Source organism: Podarcis bocagei (genome assembly GCF_964188305.1).
Source record: "Podarcis bocagei genome assembly, chromosome: 2".
Taxonomy (NCBI): Eukaryota; Metazoa; Chordata; class Lepidosauria; order Squamata; family Lacertidae; genus Podarcis; species Podarcis bocagei.
In genome coordinates, this window is record NC_138126.1 from 57,860,198 (window position 1) to 57,876,843 (window position 16,646).

General features: G+C 41.7%; 1 protein-coding gene across 1 annotated transcript in view; it reads right to left on the minus strand.

The window, feature by feature from the left end:
* Positions 1-16,646, minus strand: part of SEMA3G (semaphorin 3G) — an 87,332-nt gene that overhangs the window by 21,365 nt on the left and 49,321 nt on the right. The window contains exons 3-7 of the mRNA XM_081183887.1: positions 15,971-16,033; positions 6,360-6,479; positions 2,303-2,393; positions 467-583; positions 3-61 (exon numbers count right to left, since the gene is read on the minus strand). Coding sequence (XP_081040013.1) covers positions 3-61; positions 467-583; positions 2,303-2,393; positions 6,360-6,479; positions 15,971-16,033 — 450 coding nt within the window. The remainder of the gene's footprint in view (positions 1-2; positions 62-466; positions 584-2,302; positions 2,394-6,359; positions 6,480-15,970; positions 16,034-16,646) is intronic.

Here is a 16,646-nt window from a genome sequence, read left to right on the forward strand (position 1 = left end):
ACTTTGTCATTTTCTCGGTCATCATTGTCTGGGATCAGATAAGCAGCAACAAACTTGGGGGCTGTAAGAAAAATATTGTACGGGCACGTTAGAAAGAGATCGCCAGAAACCGCTTGAAGCAATGGCACAGACCTTTATTTTATTTTATTTTTAAACCTTTTCAGGCTTCCTCTTGGCATAGTTTGCTTAGTTGTACTTAACAAGATTTATACTGTGTACAACTCAATAGGAAAAACCTGTGAGCAGTTTACATAAAACCATATAAAACATTCCTAATTAAATACTAATAAGTTCACTTTATTAACAAGTAGTTACCAAAAGAAGCAACACACAAGGTGTTCTCTTATTAATGGGCATATATTCCAAAGAGGCTTAGTTATACAGACAACTCCCCGTCCTTATTTTCTAAGTAACAAATTTATTGTAGCCTTTGGCCTCCACTCCACCTCTCATCCTGTTCTCCTACCATTAAGCAGCCGCTGGTCCATCTCAGTGCGCAGAGGGGAGCGGTGTCCCATAGTTCGGAAGATCACAGAGTCCCTGCCCAAGAAATCTGCTGTTAGTCCTGTATACAAGTCTCCACCTGGGAAAGAAGGCCCACAGAAACAATCAATCCTTGCATAACAGTTATGCACTAACAAGAAAAACAATACGTAGCATTATAAAGCACACTAGAATATTCAAAAAGCTTCCCAATACATGATGGTTATTATCATCCTATATTATAACCATCATATAAAGTACATCAGTATTTGTAGATGGGAGGCAGAGAGAGGCTAGCCTTGCCTAAAATCTCCTAATGAATTAATGGTGAGTGTTGATTTGGGCACTGGTTCTTTCAAAAGTCATAGTCTTGGCCAGTCCCTTATACCAATCTTCACAGCACAGGAATTGCTTGGCTGAAAAGTCACATAAACCTGTTTTATACAACTACACCAAAAAGAGGAGATTTTGGCCTGATTCACACATTATAACACTAAGCCATGGTTGAAAAAGTCATGAGTTAACCACGAGCTGTTCCCCAGACAGACAAAAGAACCATGGCTTGTTTATTCAAAATTTGGTCAGTTTTCCAGCTACTTGTGCCTTGTGTCCTTTTTCTCGGTCAGCATCTGAGGTGTCCAAACAAACTATGGTATGGTATGGAAGGATGCTGAGTTCACACATAACGCCAAGCCATAGTTAAACAACAGACTTCAGATCATTGTTCGCTGGCAATAAACAAACAATAGTGAAGCTATTAGTGAAAGTACAAACATAACACCAAACTATGGTTTAATAAACCATAGTTTAATAGACCACAGCTTTGAATTATATGCACATCAGCACAGAGATCTTGAAAGAGTTCAGAAAATGCCTTACACAAGCATGCAAGTACAGTCACTGACAGATTACCCTCCTTTCACATGCCAAGTTTCCTAGTTGAAATGTTGGTATGTAACACACATGATTGGGGTATACTGCAAGTTCATCGCATGAAACATAGTTGAGAAGCAGGCACACTTTTTATGGGGTGGGGGGCATAGTCTCACCTATGAAAGGGACCACATATCAACTGCTGTATCCCACCCTGGCACTTTATGGTGAAAGCAGGTAAGAGACTGAAATAAGAATAATTTACAAACCATACACTGAACTGAGGAGAAGTATGGATGCCTCCAATGAACATTCAACCCCCCAAACCTATCTTTGGGGAGGGGGGTCCTATAAAGGCTTTCCTATAAAGAATTCACTACTGAATTTCATATTAACTTTAGGTTGTAGGTGCAATTTATTGGCCACTTTTAAAACTGGTTTGGACAACCTGAGCTACCTCCAGTTTTCACTTCAGAGAGCAGCTGGCTGCAGTGTGGGTTTATGAAGGTACAGTAGCTTGCTTGTAGCCCTTTTTTCTGTCAGAAGCTGACAAGCAGTAAAATCACATGATCAAAGAGGCTTCCCCATCCCAAAATAGTGGTTAAAGACCATGTCCTCAGCTCTTGAGGTGGCCACGAAAGAGCCTGAGAGAATGGTTGGGCCACCCCTCCACCAACTTCCCTGGGCCGACTTAGACCCATGTTCTCTGAGGGAAAGAACAGAACAGGCAAAGACCAGGAAAGGAGCTCGCACTACTAGCTTCTGGGGAAAGCACCAAACGCTGAAGGCAAATCTGCTTTTTAATATTTTGTAACTTTGTTTAGTGTTTTAAACTGTAAACTGCCTTGAATGCCTTGGCAGAAAGGCAATATATAAACATAAAAATAAGGACATTCAACCCTGCTGCTAGGGTACAAAACTCACACTGATCTAGTTTAGCACCTACCAATGAAAGCACTTGCAAATGCCCTGTTGGGCTCATGAGGACATCTGCCCCGGCCACTTTCTACACTGGAAGGATCCAAGCTGAACACATGCTGGGGAGAGAAGAGCACAAATGACAAATAAGGCATCAAGACAGCTTAAAAGAACCACAGCTCTCTGAGTGGGTAGTCTGAAATTCAGAGGTGATGAGGGAGTGCTCATGTGGAAGGAATGAAGAGAGCCTGGACAGATGCATCAGAAAACATCTTAGGACAAGCATGGGATGCTAGCATAGAGAGACCAGGATGACGTTTTCTATCTAACCATAAGAAAAATGGATGCTGACATTATTCAGCAAAAATTAGGGCCTTAACTTCACATGACTCCAGCTGGTCACTTGCAATTACATTGACCCTGTTTTGTTTTGTTTTAATTAGAGTCCCCATGTTCAGAAAGGAGAAGTTTAATTCTTCCCTCCCCACTGCAATCTCAACAGCAGCAGCAGCAACAACAACAACACACACACTGGTCAAAAGCCCCCATTGGGCCATTTTCTTTGACATTGAAGGGTGAAGCGATTATTTTTTCCTTTCCCATACACCCCAGGTTCAATTAATAAACCAGGGGTGCACCTCTAAGTAAATAATTAGATCATGGCAGCATGACTGCAAGCAAGACAATCAACACCACATGTAGTTATGCTCTCAGTGTGAACATGTTAAATCTGTATATTTCTCAATACTGATAGCCCTTTAATTTGTTTATTATTGAAATCATTTTGGCTTTGGTGTGTTTTTACAATACGGAATTGTACTTATTTCAGATTTGGTTACTCAGACAATTATTAACAGAGGCCTGAGCACTATTCATCTTTCCTGTCTTCTTCTGATAAGTTTAATCAGTTATAGTTTCAGGAAACTGAGAGGCAAGCCCATGATGTTAACAGCTGGGACTTGGAGAGACAGCAACAGAGAAAACTGCCAGAACAAGAGGAACCTTTTGAGTCAGGAAGACTTTCAGAAGAGCTCAGAAGACCATCTCCTCATTTCTCCAGTATGCCAGGAAATGATTTTACAATCTAGACTACGGTTATGTAACCCCTGATGGGAGCAGAAGGGTAGGAAGAGAGTAAAGGCTCTAGTCTAGAACATTCTTACCCCGGATCCCAGATGAACAAAAAGTTCCTTCCTTCCCAAACCAACCTGCTGGGTTGTCTACAAGTTTTTGGTGAAAGGCTTTTGCTCTGTATCGACTTTCAGATGGTAAGCAGTTATGACACTTTTGATCCAGCACCACAGACCATCATAAGAATAAAAAAATTAAAAAGTGGCTTATATGAGACAGTGGGCCTAAGGATGCTGGGAATCTGTATTATTCACCCTCCTGCTTTGCAATGCCTGGAACAGCTTGTGCTTTCCTGCCTTCCTGCCAGTTATCCACTTGGCCAGACAAAGCAGCCTCTTCAAGCTGCCTAATTAAATGTCTTCATCATGCAACTGTCCACCCACACCCAAGCACAGGATTGTTCCCCAGTGCAGTTTGCAGGCCAGTATAAGGCCAAGGCTAGGCCTTGTTAAATTTCTGACATGCTGCAGCAGCAGCAGCAGCACAGGACCCCAATTGTATTTTGGTACGCCTCTCAATACCGTGGCTAAATCAGCACGAGCGTTTAGCAAGGGGGGGAGGCACTGCCGGATATGGTTATGGGGTGAGATGTCAGAGGGACAGTCTGATCATCCCTTTTGCTCACGATGAACAGCTGTGCTGAAAGGGTCCTTTCTCTCATGCACTCAATAAAAGCTTCTGCGAGTCAAATCCTCCCAAGCGAGAGGGGTTACAGGGTGAAGCTGAATGATCTTCCTGCTAAGGCCAGCTTGATTTATGAGCAACGGCTCAGAGGGAAGTCAAAAGCTTGGAGGGAGGGAAATGCCACCCACATATTTTATAATTAGTGTGTGTGTGTGTGTGTGTGTGTGTGTGTGTGTGTGTAAAATTATACACACACACACACACACAAAATCCCACCAGGAAGCAAGCACTGTCTAAATCCATAAAGATTGTACAACTTCAGGAATCAGCCCTGAAAAGAAACATAGGGATTGAGCTAATAAATGAGACCCATGTCTCATGCACAATGGCCGTCCTTGCTTGGAGTAGGAAGTTTAGCAATATGGTTAGTTGCTCCCAACACCAGACAAATAAAACCGCAGTCCAAAATTGATGTTCTGGACTCTTCCAGTTGTGACATCAGCCAGCCATACTTGTAGTTCTCACAGGAGGCAGCCAAGCATTGTTGCACAGGGAGAGAAATAGCTGGTGTTCATGTCTGTCTGCCCACCCCAAGAGACAGGTGGTTTAATGCAAATTATTAAGAACATGCTGCTTCTCTTCTGAGCACAGTCGTTGAGATCTCAATTTCACCTGCCTCTTCCCTGGTTCTTGGCTCTGTTCCCCATTTTAGGCTCGCCCTCTCTCTCTCTTTCTTTTTACACAGCCATCCTTCTTGTTCCTTCTTCCCTTCAAATAGCTAACAGAATGTGCTTGGAGTGAGCGTCCAAAAAATAAAGGGGGCGTGGATTTCTCTTTAAAAAAAACAACCAGAAAGGAGAGGTCGTATGAGCTGGGGTCGGATACACAGTAGAACATCAATCAGCCTGACAGATTAATAGACCCAAAATCCATTTCTTTCCTGGATGCTTACATGGTTGGACAAATTCCACAAGTCCAGCCACATTAACCCATAACAACAAGAAGACTTAAGTGCATCTGATATTACAGTCCAGTTTATTGGGTAACAAGGGTTCCCCCCCCCCTGTTTAAAGAAATACAAGCACTTAAATCAGCCTTTCTGTTTAATAGGGCAATATAAATGTATGGTTGGGAAAGATTGTTGAGGAAATGCAAAGCTAGAAAGTTCCTGAGCCTAGAGCACACTTCAGTCATTCAAACCTCATGCACTGAGGGAGAAAGAGAGGATTATCCCATGGCCCTGTCCTCATCCCCCTCCCAACAAATCCATTGCTCTCTATGTTATGGGTAGGATTGCACTAAGCAGTTTCCATTGGGGAACTCCCTAGTGCATTTGGGGCAGGTTGTGTGTAGGTTCCTGTGGTCAAAGGGCTGTCAGAAAACCCATTTGAAGGTATGCTTTCATTGACAGTGCATCTTCAAAGGGGCTCACTGCAAGCTGCTTTAAAGTCCATTTCCAAGCACAGTTTGGATTCAAGTATTTTTTCCTCTGCAAAGAAAATAACGGTCATTTTCAGGCATGGTTTGAATCCAAATTGAATGCAATTACATAAACTGGGGCCTGTAGTGAGCCCTTTGAAGTTGTCCTGCCAGAGGCAATCAGCTGATCATAGGGTCACTTTCAGCGCTAATCAGCGAGTCCCTCTGAGGGTGTCACCTGACGTCATAATGACATTAGGTGACTGTCAAAAATGTCCCACAGGGTGGGTGGCTAAGTAAAGATCTTGGCTGTAAAAACTTCCCCCATCCCTCAACTCCTGATCTACCTCGTCCAGCATGTATTTTCCCATAAGCACCTAGTTTGACACTTGGGGAACCAAATAGTGAGCTAGATCCTGATTCCACAGAGCTCTTCTTATATTCTTCTGCAACAGTCTACCTACGGAAGAGTTAAGACATCCCATAAGATATGGGCTCAGTGACAGAGTCAATTACCTGTAGCACTTCATAAAACATACGCTGTATTACAGACAAAAATCTATATCTGAGTTACAGTATACCAGGGGTTCTAACACAGAACTCTCATAGTGGCCAGCACACTGGAACAAAGATATAGTCAAAGGTTAAGAGATAAGCAAATAGCTCAAGACTGGCTACGGCAGATATTTCACTTAAAACTTTTACTTACTGTTGTTAAACTATTGAGAGTTGCTTCTGCCCATCTACCAGCAGATCCTGATCTACCTGCTACCTGCCCTGCTCTTAAGTCTTTGGTGATGGGAACCACATGTCTTTGCATTCCTCTACATGCCAGATCTTCCCACATCATATATTTATAGTGTCACAGGGCTAACATTATCGCAGAGGGGGGAAAGGACATACTTCCTTACCTCTCCTCGGTGTCCCACGTAGATAAGAGCACAGATTGGGTGGAAAGCCCCTGTTCCACAGGCCAATAAGTGTGTCCGGTTCAAAGGGTAAAGCACTCTGATGTAGTTGGCACATTCTGTCTGGAAAAGAAACAACGATTGGGATTCATGATGCTTCACGTGCATCACAGAAATCGACTTTTAGCAATAATCAAAGTTGGTTAAAGGTGGGTGGGTGTGATGACAGGATGGACATTGAGATCAGAGCTTAATCAGCAGGAGAGGGAAGAGAAGAGATACAAGGTCTCTCCATCAACGCAGTTGAGAGACCAGTTGGTTCTTAGAGCAACCTGAGCTTTAACCTGAGCTTATTTATTGCTTTCTCCCTTTTTCCCCATGTCTTTTTTAGATGGTAAGTCTGAGAGTAGGACTCTCTTCCTGCTTGCTGGTTTCCCACAAGCATCTAGTCAGACACTGTGAAAACTAGACTAGATGGGCTATTGGCCTGATCCAGCAGACTTCTTCTGTGTGTTTTTGTGATTTGTAAGCTGTTCTGGGTGCTTTTTTGGCTGGAGTGGAATTTTAAAAAAAGTTTAATTAATTAACTAATTAAATAAAAGTGACTATGGCAGAAAAAATAAAAAAATTCCTTCCAGTAGCACCTTAAAGACCAACTAAGTTAGTTCTTAGTATGAGCTTTTGTGTGCATGCACACTTCTTCAGATACTTCTGAAGAAGTGTGCATGCACACGAAAGCTCATACCAAGAACTAACTTAGTTGGTCTTTAAGGTGCTACTGGAAGGAATTTTTTTATTTTGACTATGGCAGACCAACACGGCTACCTATCTGTATATGGCAGAAAAGGAGGCAGTATAGCCAAAACAATTCAGAATGAAAGCAGGTGTCATATTGGACTTGCCAGCATTGTCCTCTGGCTCAAAGTCCGCAACAATGCTGAGCCCTGGGATACGCCAGCTCTTTCCCCACCCTACGCCTAGGATCCAAATAGCAGGAAGGGATACATGCAGATGTAAACCCTATAGCGTTTTCCAATCCCCTAAGGACCACAATGATGCAAACAATTTGGTTCCACATGCAAGTGCACAGAACAATGCCAAATACCTTTACAGTCACACGGTCCATTCCTCTCTCCAAGCTCACGTGACCAATCCCCATTGTATTATGTCTAGCTAGGCATCAGGCCTTCCTTGTTATTGTGGAAATGGGCAGTAAATTCCTGCTTTTTTAATTTAAAAATACGTTTGGCACGTATCCCACACTCCCTGCCACTCCACTCTAGCTAATGCAAGCCCTTTCCCTCATCAGACTACACGTGTGACCCCTCTGCCTCCATCCCATTGTATGGTCAACTCAGGCCAGGAAGTGAGGTCTTCATATTGCCTTGTGCCCTGATTTCCTGTATGAGCTACGTAACAGTGTTGTTAGGTTAGCAGAAAACAGGAAGAAACTGTCACAATAGGGCTAGAAACAGCATCTATTTAGAAATTCCAAGAAGTAGGCTTGACAATACTTCAACTTTTTTTAAAAAAAACAACCACGCAGAACCTCTTTACCCCTACTTCAAACCACGAAATGGTCGAAGAATCGATCTTTAAAAGAAATGAATATAATGAATGATTTTAGAGTGTTGTTTGTGCTGTACTTTTGTACTGTTTTATTGTTGTTAGCCGCCCTGAGCCCGGCTTCGGCTGGGGAGGGCGGGATATAAATAAAAAAATTTATTATTATTATTATTATTATTATTATTATTATTATTATTATTATTATTATTAAATCCACGAGGCTTCTCCCCCAGTTTGATTCTGAACTCCTTTGCTGTTGATCTGTATCAAAGTCACTGTAAGTCACTTTAATAGCTATTTACGTTTAAGAATGCTATATACATGATTTATGGATTAAATCATAAAATTACAATTAAAATCCCAAGAGTTATAATAAAATTGCTGAGAGTCAGATGTCCTCCAAAGGGCAACACAATGCAAAAGAGTTCCTCAAAAAGGACAGGGAATAATTGCCCTCTGCCTGCAAAGACAATAACACTAAGAGGCAGTTTAAAGGAAAGCAGATTCTGTATTAATTAATGGGCCCTAGAACAAACAGTTTGGGAATGACAAATACCACTTCAGTGCTACAGGTTGTTGGCATGCACAAACATAGAGACTCCTTCCAATTCCATGAAATATGGGAGCTTAGATCGTGAGCCAAGGTACTGGGTTCGTTCCAGGAGGCCACTAGCTGCCTCCAGACCATTGATCAGAAACCAAGATGCAGAACAGAACCCCAACCAAGCATTGCCAGTTTACACTCGCTTTGCTAGATAGCTATTTGGCCATGTCTCTGTGTCTGTATGTGATTTTAAAGTTTGGTATGTAATAATTTTGTGTCAATGAGGATAAAACACAGAATGAAGACTGGCATAAACTGTAATTTAACCTGCAAATTCAGTCATCAGTTTGTACAACAGTCTTGGTCATTCCTCTGCTCCAACAACTCCATGGGAATGTGGGCCATTGTCCACAACTTAGTATGAAAGGGTTAGCCAATTTTCTAAAATAAGGGAATGTCTCTTAAATTATAAACTAACATTATATGGCGTTTCACACTTAACACAGAAATGTAACGGCTCTCACTGCCCTTCATCACTCTACCAAGTCTTCCAGACTGCCTCTCACCCAGGAAATCCACCTCCACTTTGCTCATTGAGGCAACAAGGAAGCATGGTTAGGTAATGGACGTCTTACCCAAATGAGAACAAAAAGGAACACAAACATCGGCAAAAGAAATGCCATAAGGAATGCAGAGATAGAGAGAGAGGTATTGGAGGTGCGTGTTACTAAAACATTAACAATAAAAATAATCAAAAATATTACAAACAGGAAAGTGGTTAGGGAAGCTGTTTGGCAACAACATAAAAAAGTCAAAGAGTGTGCTAAAGAAGGATAAGGAGATTGCAGTGAAACTGAATTATTAGCATCCATCTTCACTGTAGAGAACATGGGGCAGAGACCCACACCTAAAGTGACATTTTCAGAAAGGGAGTCTGAAAAACTGAGGCTAATAGTAGTGACAAGAGATGATGTTTTATGCCTGTCTCACAAACTAACAAATCACTGAATCGAGATGTTATTCATCTGAGAGTTCTCAAAAGAACTCAAATATGAAATTGCTTATCACCTACAAAAATATATAACTTGTACCGAAGTCTGGCCTCTGTACTTGAAGATTGGAAAGTGGTCAAAATAACACATCGTTTTTTAAAAAGGGGGGTGTCCAGGGTGATCTGAGAAATTACAGGTCAGATATCTACAACTGCTCTAGATAAATTGGTAGAAAGCATAATTAAATATACAATTATCAGGCATTCAGAAGGATAAATCTAGCTGGAAAACAATCAACATGGCTTTTGCAAAAATAAGTCTTGTCTCAAAACTTGCTTCCTCAAAACCATCAGGACAGCCACATGGCATAAGCAGCAATCCATGTGTGGCCCATAGCTTCCTGCAAATATCCCAAAACTTTTCGTAACAGAAATGTTCCATAGCTACCTACTCATGATGGATGTATACTAGTATATCCAGAGTCAGAAGCACCATGCTTCTGAATACCAGATATTGGGAAACAATATCAGGAGAGGACTGTTGCCCTTGGGCCCTGCTTAAGAGCCTCCATAGGCATCTGGCTGATGTTCTGTCCCCAAGACAGAACATCAGCAAGGAACCTAATTCCAGCTGCTCTCAAATTCGGACAGAGATATAGGGCAAAATGTAATAGTGGTGGTGGGAGGGACAATGGCAGGAAATGAAGGAGACATACAACCTTGATCTGGACAAAGTAGTCATTTAAAAAGGAAGTTTAGTTAGTTACACAGCAGGATGACAAATGACCATTCACAAGTCTGACCTGGATTAATTGCTCCCTTTTCCGGAGCAGCTAGCATTGGCAGATAAGCACAGAGAAGTCAGGGAGACTGCTGAAGGCACCTCCAGATTCCGATGGCCTCTAAAGATCTATCCATCTCACAACACACAAAAGGAACTACATTTATTGCTGTAGAAAAACAGATGCTTAGTCACTCCCACTCCTATCCTGGCCTTCTTACTCCGCATCACCCCATCAAATAGAACATGCTATATCCTATCTCTGATTATCCATCTTAGCTGTACCAATTTTTTTTTTAAATTTTTTTTTAGGTAATAAATTACAAACCTCAAGGGAACGAAATAATGGGTTACATAACCCTCCGCTTTTAGTACATGGGTTCAAAGCCAGGCCAAAGTTGGTACCCAGTTAAGACTATACAGGGATTAATAGCAAGTGAAGCAGAAGTCTAATTCATGGCAGGGAAGTGTCACATTCACAAAAGTCAGAATCACAATCAAGGGAAAAAGGTTGAGGTCTGAATGTGCTCAAAAGAAATTTATTATTTCTCAAAACAACCTCCATAAGGTGTTCATGTTTTTCATACATTCTTCCTCACATTGTGAAATTTTGCAATGTCAAGATGATCCTTCCCAATGTTTCATAAACTGTGATTTATTAAAAAGCTGGCAGGTTTAACAACATTAAACTATTCAGATAATGCACCTTTTGTACAAAAATGAGAGTCACAAATTAACCTCTCACATCTTGACTTCTTTCTTGGATTGCCATCTTTTCTAACATATTGGAGGGAAATAGGAACAAGAAAATACTGGAAATTGGGCAGGATAAGAGCCCCCATGTTGTAAATTTTAATAACTTGTGACATGAAAGAATAAGTGATTTTAAGAGAGTTCAAATTTTTAAGCTTAAGGTTGGAAACACTATATTCCAATGGAGTCCTAATATACCTTTTGCCATGTTAAGCTAAACCAAAATAGAGGAGTTTAGCATCAAATTACCAAGGTCCTTAGTCCAGATAAACAACCAGAGTTCACTGCCGATAATCTAATTGCTTTCATACACCCATTTCTCCTCCCCTTATAATAAGAAAGTTGGCTCTGAAGTCCTTGCTTCCATTTCTTTTAGCATTTACTACTACTGTTTTTCTAGTGGCATGAGGAGTTCTAATGAGTCTATTTAATTCTGTCAACCATGATTAATCTCTGTTTCCATTTAGCTGAATTACGGGGCTTAGAGAAGCCTTCTGACATTCCTAGTCTCACAAACATACTACAGGAGCAACTGGTTTTTCTCAGGCAAGAGGGAACCAGAGTTAAAAGTAGCACCTGAAAACAAGGAATACTTGTTGTCCCTCTCCTTATCAGACAACAGACATGCAAAATGTTATGCTCATGATGCAGCCACTTGTGGTAACTAGAATTCACTCAGTTGGTTGGCTTGATTTCTCCACAGTGGTACCTCAGGTTAAGTACTTAATTCGTTCTGGAGGTCCGTTCTTAACCTGAAACTGTTCTTAACCTGAAGCACCACTTTAGCTAATGGGGCCTCCTGCTGCTGCCGCACCGCCGGAGCACGATTTCTGTTCTCATCCTGAAGCAAAGTTCTTAACCTGAAGCACTATTTCTGTAACCCGAGGTACTACTGTATTCTACAATCCTAGAATCAAAGAATCGTAGAGTTGTAAGGGATCCCAAGGGTCATTTAGTCCAAATCCCTGAAAAAAGGGAATCTCAACTAAAGTATCCATGACAGACGACCATCCAACCTCTGCTTAAAAACCTCCAATGAAAGGAGAGTCCACCCCCTTGTAAGGAAGTCTGTTCCACTGCTGAACAGCTCTTAGTGTCAGAAAGTTCTTCCTGATGTTTAGTTAGAATCTGCTTTCTTGTAACTTGAATCCATTGGTTTGGGTCCTACCCTCCAGAGTAGAAGAAACCAAGCTTGCTCAGTCCTTTAGATATTTGAAGATGTCTATCATATCTCCTCTCACTCTCCTCTTTTCCAGGCTAAAAATGTTCAACTTCCTCATAATGTTTAGTTTCCAGATCCTCTCAGTGTTCAATGGAGCACTGAGGGAGAAGAGCCAACCAGTGGTTATAAATGAGGGCATAATGTCTGGGTATCATGTACCAGCTCACAGAGGCAATAAATAATGAAAAGAAAATGAACGGGCAGTGTTGTCAACAAAGTCACAAAGTGTTATCGATAGAAGAATCAAAGAAAGGTACAGTACAGAAATCTTCAGTTTACAAAACTTGGTGGAAGCCACTGTCTGTCTGCCTCAGTTCCCTCCTAGTAAACTTCACAGTGCAGTGATGAGGATGAATTATGAAAATTCAGTATAACCATCAGGCAGAATGGCTGACGGCAATGATGCTTACCTTCTAGTTGGGTGCCTTTGTGGGACGGTGCCAGCAAAGGCATTTCACTTCCGTAAGATAATTGGACCTCTGGCGGTAAGTGCATTCCCAAAAGGCATTATAATTAAGGACTACTTCCATTCTTCTGTTCCCTGCAGTGTGGCATGGGTCAAGTTCCCATATTAAGAGCCCGAATACTGTAGTGCCCTTCAGTGTAGCTAAATGCTTCATTTCAGAGGATTCCCTGCTTTGTTTCTGCAAAAGTTACCCACTAAAATAGCAAGGAGCTGGAATTTTAAAAGGCTAGCTACCCGAAAGGCTGCAGCCATTGGTGACAGATTGCAAAATAAACATGTGGAAACCGAAGTGAGTGATGGCCACTCTTGGGAACAATTACTTTGGGATGGACTGTCAGCAAGGGGTTCAGATCCCCTCTTAGGCCTCTCAAGGTCCCCATTGTCTCAGAGCATGTTTTCTAAGTAACTACTTGCATGACTGTGAAGTGATATGATATGTAAAGAATAGGCAAAGCTAGAAAGTAAAATGTGCAAGGAGCCCTGCGGGAAAAGCTCCCATTAACATTTTTCCTGGGCTCTGTCCACACAAGTGGCTGCCTAGTCAGACTTAGAGGACTGGGTCAAATCCTGCACTGTGAGCTCAGTGGGTTGTTGTGGGCCATCCACTGTCTTTCAACCTCAGTTCCCTCCCAGTAATCCTCATAGAGCAGTGGTGAGGGTAAGCTATGCAAGGGAAGGGTGGGGGAGCCTGTGGCTCTCCAGATATTGCTGGACTACAATGTCCAGCATCCCTCACCTGGACCTGTGTTGGCTGGGGCTGATGGGAGTTGTAGTCCAATGACATCTGGAGAACCAAAAGATTTCTCACCCGCAATGTAAGGGAATGGAAAACATTGCAGCTATGAGAAAAGTAATATAAATATACCACATATGTATTTGTTTATGTATAAAACATTTATATCCCATGTTTACTCAAATAAGGTATTCGGGGTGGACTGCAGTCAAAATATCTTAAAACAAAAGAAACACAATCCAGCAGTAAGAAAATAAAACAAAAAAGCAAGAACAATGAACAGTACCACAATATATGGTTTTTTAAAACACACATACACACACCTTCAAGTGGGGTTGTTTAACCTGGCATCTGAATGTATCCAATGAGGGCAGAAGGAGATGTCCTGGCATCCCCTGATGACTATAACATGTGGGCATCTTCATGCAGGAAATTATGGTCTTTTAGGTAGTGTAGTCACCATACACACTACACCTTTAAAGCACATTCAAAGCAGATTCTTTCCCTCAAAGGATTCTGGGTCTCTGTCCCCCTCTCCTTCCCCCATGAACCCCTTTTTAATCCCTGAAGCTGGGTTGTGGGGTGGGAGAACACCCAGAACAAGATATGGGGGAAGACAAGGGAGATTGCTCCATCTGGAAAGCTGGAAAGCTTGTGCCGACAGAACAATCAACCTAGAGCGACGCTGAAGTAAGATGCTGGACCAGGTGAACTTTTGGTCTGATTCTGCACAGCTTTCCTTATGTAATCATATCTCCCTTGTAATGTCTCTTGAGGGGGAAGCAAACTTAGCCCAACAACACATTGGTCATTTTTACCCATGTTCATATACATCTGGTACATCTATATGAACTTTCCTTCCCGCCTGCCCCCACCCCCCCACCCCTGAGGATTTTGGCAGCCTGTTTAACCCATCATTCTGGTAATGATGATATCAGCAGGTTGACGTTTTCTTTCTTCTGCTTTTAATAAGAACGGTTATTCCAATCGGCCTTTCCTGTAGTTTGTTAACTTTGGAGATGGGAAACTTGTCACATTATGTTTGAGTGAGATATCCTTTTGTAATATGCATCAGTGACAAAATCTGTGATATGGGGTTACACTAGGCATGCTTTACAAATATTGTGTTCTCTGAATTTTCTAATGCACTTGTATGTTTCTTGATATGATTATGTTTATTGCTTGAAAATTTGATATTTCTCAAAAAAAAAAAAAAGACTGTCACACTCTTTCACCTTGGATAGTTCAGTGTGTGATACCCTTTGGTGCATCTCAGGTGACCCCACTTATAACTGGTACCCCAACACTGCAGGATGTTTCCTGCTGCTTGTTTAAGATTCTCCTTTCCCTAAGAAGTCTTCCACTTTCCCATGCCTGCAAAAACAATTGTGTCTAAAATGTAAGCTAACTGATGCATCTAGCAGTGAGCGGATATGTGAACTTGGCTTTAGGTGGGGAAGACTGGACCATAAAATATATTTATTTCCTAGTATCATTAAAAACAATCTTTTTTCCGTTTTGACTTGATAGAGGAATACTGAAGTGCAGGTGGGGACCAGTTTTCAGATATATGGTATCAAGATGGAGCAGGGGGGCAGAGAGAGATACCTGGGCAGTTATTCTCAAATTAGAATTGCGCTTTCACACACAAAAAAGATTTCAGTTCACAAAACAACGTAGCAAAGAGCCTTGAAGCAAGTTTATTCCTTTATACATGTAGTCACTCACCTTTCTATAACCCCACCCCCACCCCACCCCATATATTCGAAAGCAATTTACAAGCTGCATGGATGACTCATTCCAACAAAACATATTCATGTGCACTTATCAATGGGAATGCTTCCAAAATCCAACCGGCGGGAGCTAAACATTGAACTGTCCCTCAAGCTACTCACCTTCCCATGTGATGAGCTTTCTTTTCTAACAGCCCGAACAAGTAAAATCTGTAAAGATGTGATGCTTATGTATGGACGTATCAAGAACACAATGCCTGGAGGACTGGTTCCCAATCTATATTCATTAAAACTGGCAAGTTTTCTTACAATTAAAATGTGATAAAGCCCTCATAAAATGTCACATACTTAGTGAGCTTAAAACAACCTAATTCTTAACTTTTCTTTCAAGGTTATGAATACTAATCACCAGCGTCCCATTCTATTACAGTCATGAATATGTATTATGCCTCTAGCCTTCTGTTCTCCAAACTTTTATTAGTGTTATATAATAATTGCCAAGGTGACTTAGTAAGAATCTTGCGAACTGACATTTGATGGGGTATTAAGAAATCTTAGTCAGCTATCCCTAGACTGACTCAGCAGAACTGCAATTCCCTGGATCCCTTGAGAAGAGCGGATTATCATCAAACCTGTTTCTAGCATGAACAAGCTAGAAGAGGGATAGAGGAGTTGCCCCAAATGGAAGTAGGACTGATTAAGATGATGTCAGCAAGGGACGCAGCCTGTCTTTTCCCAGAAGTCGCAGGTTCATTTCAAACATGTCATCAGAGTAGTGCCCAAACTCATAGGAAATTAATCAGGATGCTTTACAGGGTGACTTACCACTGGGTCTTTTCCTTTCCGAAAGCATTCTTCTTTCTGTCCAGGCAGTGGCGGCCAGTAGATCTGCAACATAAGGCAAAAACGTAAGTGCAAGACATTCCGACGACATGGAACTAGGGAGTGAAGTTTCCTCAGGCCGAGAAGAAAATCCTTGCTGCAGGGTCTTCTTCCTTCTTGCTATTTGACAAACAACTAAATTCCTTGTTATGCTTGTACTTTTTGCCAGGAATAAAATTGTCCTGTAGTTAAACTTTCCCTGAAGGAATGTTAACCTCTGAGAACCATTGTGGCATAGTGGTTAGAATTTCAGACTAGGAACTGGGAGACCAGAGTTCAAATCCCCCTTGGCCATGAAGCTCTTTCGGTCTGTCACTTAGGGCTCGTCAACACTTCTTCTTGTCCCATGCTCAGAAAGCTCGGCTCCAATCAGTTTTCTGCTTATCCCACACTCTTTAGACACAGGTCCAAGTGGTTTTCTGTTTGGCCTACTCCTTTCCCCCCAGAAAACTCTCCCTTTAGTGCTAAATCAGAGCAAACATCAATTGGGAGAAAACCCAATTGGTTTTTGCTCTGAATCAGTGGTAAATATCAGTTTTTCCTGGGCGAAAGTGATGAGGCAAGCAGGATGAGCCCTTACTCTCTGCCTAACGTACCTCTCAGAATTGTTGTGAGGATA